Source organism: Zosterops lateralis, assembly GCF_965231275.1.
Source record: "Zosterops lateralis genome assembly, chromosome: 2".
In the NCBI taxonomy this organism is placed as follows: Eukaryota; Metazoa; Chordata; class Aves; order Passeriformes; family Zosteropidae; genus Zosterops; species Zosterops lateralis.
Window position 1 is genome coordinate 66,449,267 of NC_139763.1, and position 7,240 is coordinate 66,456,506.

The following is a 7,240-nucleotide window of genomic DNA, read 5'->3' on the forward strand; positions in this document are numbered from 1 at the left end:
TATGCTTGTTTTAGTTCATTTCTTTAACACATATATATATCTCTATATAACTCAAGCAATTACTGAATGGATGTTCCATGTTTTAAAAAATGATGTTCATACTGCAAAATCTTACCCAGAGATTAAACTTTAGAACCCTCCAAATGTAACATTCTGGTTTGAATCCTTGATCTTCATATTTCTGTCAGCTCTAGGGCTAAGCCTGCCTGGATCTCACATATAGCATGCTATGTTTATCATAAAATATGGTGTTTCCAGTGTTTATGTGGAATTTGATAGCATAACATAAATTTTTAAACTCAGAACAATGCTATGACAAGATTATATATGCTTTTGTGGGATTGCCAAATGTTTTCTGTAAATCAATTTTTTTGCCATTACCTGTATCCTATCAGAGGTTACCAAAGTGACCAAATTTATTGAAGGTGATGGTCATTTACTGGAAGATGAAGAAATCAAAAGACTTCTGCAGGGAGGTAATTCAGTGTATTATAACTAACATTTTTGCAACAGGTTATGACAACTGAAACCCCTCTCAGATATGTTGAATTCAACATTTTAAAGACTGACATAGTAGAAGTGGAATTTTAATGGAAAAAATACAACACTCTATTCTAGTGCCAGATATCTATGAAATGGAAGTAAGCACCAAAATTTGAGTAATCAATTTCTTAATGCCATTGATCATAGACAAAAAAAAATTCAGTTTTCTCAGTCTTTAAAAGGTTACCTAATTAAAACTCAGGGGAGCAATGAAGATTTATTCCAATCGTTTTTTAAGCAAATTTAAATCTGTGGAAAAATACTTATGAAATGGAACACCTCGTAACAGCCCAAATTAATCTTTCTTATCAGTTCTTCAGAAATGAATGTTCATTGCCCTCATGTTAATAATTAAAGGCATGTATAACATCTTCTTTAAATGCTTACAGGTGATGGATGTCCAGACATTAACTTTAATTCTCCTCAAATACAGCATTACAAAGAACGGTTTTCTTTCCTTCTTGCTCTCTTAATTCTAACAGTTTTGGCAGTATATAACCAGTAGCTGTAGAAAACTAGTAAAAGAACTTTTGCTTACGAAATTAATCTTTATCTATGAATTTGGAATGTTCTCTGCTTAATGTAGATTAGAAAAACTATCTATAATAGCAATGGGAAATAAAAAAAGAATTTAAGTGATTTTTTTTTTTAATGTTAGTTTAAACCTGAGTCAGAAGATCAAAAATATGGATGGATGTTTCTTTTGACATAAGTTTACTGAATCCATTTAAATTCATGTTCCTTTTTCAGTAATTTACAAAGTTGAATACCAGTAAAGTAACTTACAGCCACATTTAGTTCACTGAACTAAATCTCAACGTTTTTCAAAAGCACTATTGTGTGGATTTGACTCAAACTTCAGTCAAGTAAAAAAATTTCTGATGGCTGAGCAGCTGAACAGTTGACCACCAAACTCAAATGTGGTAGTTGATAACACAACTAGTCTTAGAGAAAAGCCAAGATATGGCTATGACTCCCTCTGACCATAATGATTTGTTCTGTTTCTAACGTCTGAACCTTAGTTTTACAGACCTAAATTCACCTATAATACTGGACAGAAGCAGAAACTTCCAGAGGGTTTTTCATTTTATCCTAAGTATCCCAGCTATGTGAAAAGACTTGCTCTCTGGAGATGCCTAGTTCTGGATTGACTATTTGAAAGAAAAGCTGGAAATTAAAAAAATTCAGCAAGAAAATTCCTCCATATACTGTACTATGTTCTACTGGTTTAAAGGAGTCAACAAGGAGCAGGATCAAACATTATCTGTAGAACAGTTCAAAACTGATAGGTATGACTCCAGAATCTAACAATTATAACTGTGCTTGTAATCGCCTTCATATACAGAGGTATACAATTATAGATGTAATCTGTAAAGATACATTTTAGAGCATATAGGTGTACAGAAAAGAGAGAGCTTCTCTCTAGGAGATTTGAAGAAAACAATACCATCTCTTGAATTCTTGCTGTCTTCCTTGCTATTATATGTTAGTTTGTATAAGCATCCTGCTTTACAGAATGGACCAAGTAGGCAGATTTTTCTTTTGCTTTAATTAGATTTTTCTCTATCTTTTCCATGATTTATCCAGACAACTACCCTTGGCTGCCATGATAATACCTTACTATACACGTAGCCAATAAAAGCAGATACGCATGCTGCTTTAGGGTTGTTGGTGATAATGCTTTATGGCCCTCTTGTCTACATAAAATTATTTTTTACTTAAAATTTCCTAATCATTTGAGTACAGTCACAAAAAAATGTATTATCACTGTCTAACTAAAGGAATGATTTCATATGGACTTTAATTCTATTCATAAAGTATCCAGAACTGCTTTTAAAATTATCAGTCTTTGCTGAAACAAAAATTTGAACCAAGATTGCAATGAATGACTCATCCCTAGAGATAACATGCCCTATGGCATGAATGGCATGGTAGCCTGCAACACCTACACCCAAAAATGACATTGTTTCCACTGAGGGCTCCTTGCATATGGAAAAATGCTGTGCCAGATTTAACTCATTTGTTTTTGATGCTTATCATAGCCGGAACTGAGTACACCAAGGTTACTAAAGTAATTGAGGGAGAGCCACAGATTATCGAGAGAGAAATCAAGAAAGTTCATCTGGAAGGTTAGTTTGTCAAAAATTCAGTATCACTAAGACCTGCTTTGACCAAAGTGATCATTCCAGGTGAGGTTTTACAGTATCTACTCATAAAATTTATGAGGTCTGAAGCCAGCATTTTAGTAAGAAGAGTTTTATAATTGTTTTGGAAAAGAATTCTTTCACTGATGTTGCAAATAAAAATGTTGAGGCTTATCTTATGGCTAAAAGTAACTAAAAGATTTGGCAAGCATAGTAGACAAGAGGAAATGCCTTACCACAAAACTTAGATAAAACACTTGAAGGAACACGCACCATAAAGAATTGACTTTTCTTTAAGCAGCACATACAGAAGAGGACCACGTGAGTTGCTTTTAACTTATTTCTTGTCAGTGTAAATGTGATCTGTTGCCGCCAGGGTTTCTCAGTGGTGTGAAGGAGTGGGTGGGCTGCAGGGAATATAACCTCTGGGGTTGAGTAAATATCTCACAGCGTCTTGGAATTTCTCTACCTTTGTCCTGTTGTTAAATGAAGGAAGCTCTTGATTTGAAAAACCAGAATGGAATAAAGGTCCAAAAGGAGCCAAATAGAATTCACTCTGCCTTTATACCAGCAATTCGTTCTTCAAGTTTAAAAACCATTGTTTAATAACCTTCATTAAAATGAAGAAGTATTTTGCTTAGGATTTCTTTTCCATTTATGTCTTTTTCTAATTCTAATTCTAGTAATGCAGAATAGGTTATTCTATCATCCTTTGAACTGAATACATAGGAAAAAAATATTATGGCTTTTGGAGAATGAAATTAAGTAAATGGGTTTCTGCCTTTTTAATTTTGAAGTCTCTGCCAAATAGTGAAGGTTTATACCAAGTGTTTGTACAGCTTTAGTGCTGAGTAGTACGAGGCATGCTGGGGAGTCTCTATTGCCTGAAAATGACAGGTGGGTGTGATCTTCAAACACGAGGCTTATCTGAAAGCAAAATTGTACGGACAGCAATTAGGTACGGAAAGCATACCTTGGATGGACCATATTCTGTCCTTGTCTGGGCAGTGCAGAGCTCAGAATTTTCTGCCATGGTCGTGCAGATACCCAGTCTTTACTCTCAGCTGGAATGAGGTCAGGAATGTACATCAGGATGAAAAGAGAACTGGTTGCAGCTTGTTAAGTGAAAACACAAACACTTCATGGTTGTAAAGAAGGAAAAATTACTGCAGTAACGTTTCTGTGATGGTACAGAAGAGCTATTTCTTATGGTTATGATGTGTTTTTCCTCCCAATGAGGAGACATTGATGAAAGGTTTGATGAAAAAAAGGAAAATAGATCTATAGTTTCACTGAAAAAGTGGAAGAAAAAGGGTATATCTAATAGGGGTGGTACCTATCCAATAGGTACTTAATATCCTTGCTCTGCTCCACCTTTTGAAACAGAAGCCTGAGAAAATTAACTGAATCCTAAATGTGGAATCATACTGTGGGCTCACAATGCAGTTACAAATCAAGCCCCAAACACAGCTGGAAATGTGACCAACATCTTTTTTCAAGCATTTTGCTTTTGAATAATTCCTGAAGTAATGCCAATGCAACAGACCTGGAGATCCACTGTGAAAGTTGAGCCCGAGTCCTGTGCCTTAACCTGAGTTTGTCCTCCACTGACAGTGTTTGATGAATGAAGAGCATGGACAAAGTGCCCTGACACCTGCCTACACCATGTAACCATCTGTAGAAGATCAGTGGAGATAACGGATTCATTCATATGTTTAAAATGCAAAAATACTTTTTAAATGTTACTAAGATTCAAGGGATGGCTGCACATGAAAGAAATGTGGTAATTTTACTATAAGAATTCATATTTCAGGTGATCAAGCCAACATGATTCTGGAACAAAATTCTTAATTTAGTGAAAAATTTAAAGAACAAACTTCAAAAGTCAGCAATGAGTTTCCAATATTTCTAATTAGTTTTAATTTAAAGGCTTCAGCAAATAACTTCTAACTGCAACATTTCTGTTTTCTAGATACACCTGTACGGAAAGCACAACCAACGAGGAGGGCACAAGGTACAATAAAGCCATACATTTAAACATTATACCACATATCAAATATTATTCTCAGTTATCTTAAGAGTCAGAAGACGAAAAAAAGGCTCTTAAAAATACAGATTTCGAAATAAAATGTTGTATTTGTATTTTTAAAAAACCTAACAAAATCTGGAATTGCTAATTATTTTTTTCTAATATCTGAAAACAACCTAGATTATATGCTTTACTGAAAGAGTGTTTCAGATGAGAATAAAACCATCAAAGTGAAGTTTGACTTTGTGGTCTTAAGAATGGGAAAATGGCACTCTGGGATTCTCCATCACAGGATTTATAAATCTCAGAATCTATGTTATTTTGATTAATGAAGAAGCTGAAAGGTCTGTTTAATTTCACATCTGCCAGCACAAGAGAGAATTGTTCAGCACCAGGTTTCATCTTTCATTTTCACATGTCTGTTTCACAAGTAAATACAGTATACAGTGTTACTATGCTATATATAGTTATAGATAATAATTAAAGTTCTTTTTCCATGCAGGAGGAGCAGCAAGAAGGAGAACAAGACTAGATCGTTCCTAAAAGCTTGCCAAGACAGAATTCACAGAATTACAAATTAACAACATGGTCTTTGAGAGAAATTGTTTGATTCTTTTTTTTGTTTGGTTGGTTTTGGTTTTTTAAGAACATTAGAAAACGATGCTGTTTTGATGACATAATGTAAACTGAACCATGAATCCACAAAAAGATGTGAAGCTGCAGATACTGACTGCCAGCACAGTGCTCACTAGGAGTAGTCCATTGGAGGTGCTTTTACTGCTCTGGATAGTAAGCACTATGCAGGGTGGGATTCTGGGAGCCCAAAAACTTCTGTGGAACCAGCATTCCTTCTTCTGCTGGTTAGTAAGTGTTTGCAGGATTGGATTAAAAATGAGCAGGGAACAATACAGAGTGTATTTTTTTATTATTATTATTTCCACTAATTAAGAAATATAAGTGAAATTAGATAATTTCTAGGAAAAAAAAGGAATCACCTCAGGTGACTTTTATAGTAATCTAAGGATGTTAACAGCACTTTTGGTTCAGTAGTATTTTGTTCTTTTTATAAGTCAAAATTCATCATGTGTTTAAATTCGTAATATCAGTAATGTTGCCTTTTCTAAGCAAACAAATATGCCTTATATTAAATGTATCATGGTTTTTTGTCCTACATTGCATATCCAAATACCTTCTAGTAACTTGGCTAATGGAAGCTCTTGAAAAAAGAAACAAAGCAAACATTATGAGCTTCTTGCAATGTATTAAAGATCATGTTGACTTCTTTATTTATAAGAAATCACATTCCCATTAAAGAAATCCTATAACAATACATATACTGAGATTCTTAAGTGTTTTCCCATTTTTCCCTGAATGTGTCCTTTGATTATTAAAGTGGTTTGTAAAAGTGATAAATAAAATGCATGTAAACAGTTAACTCAGCATGGAAAATGGTCCTTCAAAAATGGGGCCAGGTCTGAAAGCTTTTTTATCAAAACATGCTTCGCTAATGTCTGGTACTAATGTGGAGTTTTCTGTAAATTTTGTCAATTTTATAACTCTAATTTTGTACTCATAGAAGTTATCTGCCTTTATCAACAAAAGGTGAGAGACAATTATTCATGGAGTAGAAAAAACCTGTTCAAATTTCCTTATTTTTGCAGACCAAAGTAACAGAGGCATTGTCTAACATGCTTTTCTACTTCTGTTTTGAAACAAATACTCAATAAAGAATTTGGCTGAACTGTGCTTGCTTTCATTTGTAAATATTTTTTAAGAGAAAAGCAAATTCTAAATATTCTGAAGATTTTTAATCTAACTTGTAGGTGCAAAATATGCTTTCACAGAAGCAAACTGATGCTTCCCTTTCTTACTTAGCACATGCTAATGGACTTAAACTGTGCTCTCCTTAAACAATTAAAAACCTTCCCTAATTCCACAATGACATACCCTAAACACTGCTCCTAGAAAAGTACAGCTATCTGAGAATGGGATTGATAAATTGTGCAGCCTTACTGGGCTATCAGACATGTCACTAAGGTAACCTCAGTATCTGCTAGGATAGTGCTTTAATGGAGGACAGCTTTTAACCCTGGCAAGGGCTGGATGGCTTTTATGTCAGCATCAGAGCTCTTAGGACTATCTAAAAGGTGAACTGAAGCTGTCACCTTTCTCTGGGATGTTTGATTGCCATTAAATCATTTGGTTTAAACTTCTTGCACTGCTGTGATACCCTGAGCTATCCGTCAAGTAAGATTTTAATGACAGGAATTATTTTAGGAGAAGAATGTGTCTGTGTTCTCTCCTCAGATAAGATTAGGAGATAAAGAAGAAATTGGAAGAGTAATGACAGATAAAGAATGGACAGAAAATGGGAAGAAAGTAAAAGCTAGCAAAAAAATTGATTAAAACCTATCCTGTGGTAGGACAGCTTTACCTTTTCAATTAGGAATAAATTTGTGAATTTGTGATATACCATAACTTTGGATGTTTTCTGCTTTGATAACATTTTAAAGCATCTAATATT

At 34.3% G+C, this 7,240-nt stretch overlaps 1 protein-coding gene across 5 annotated transcripts in view; it reads left to right on the top strand.

The window, feature by feature from the left end:
* Positions 1–6,433, top strand: part of POSTN (periostin) — a 31,530-nt gene extending 25,097 nt beyond the window's left edge. For 2 of the 5 annotated variants that reach the window (XM_083855573.1, XM_083855575.1), the window contains 4 exons: positions 396–476; positions 2,989–3,008; positions 4,660–4,701; positions 5,219–6,433. In XM_083855573.1, the coding sequence (XP_083711699.1) occupies positions 396–476; positions 2,989–3,008; positions 4,660–4,701; positions 5,219–5,248 (173 nt within the window). In that variant the 3' untranslated portion in view covers positions 5,249–6,433. Of the gene's footprint in view, positions 1–395; positions 477–2,585; positions 2,673–2,988; positions 3,009–4,659; positions 4,702–5,218 lie in introns of all 5 variants that reach the window. The other 3 variants (XM_083855577.1, XM_083855574.1, XM_083855576.1) reach the window with 3 other exon arrangements.
* Positions 6,434–7,240: the final 807 nt, after the last annotated feature.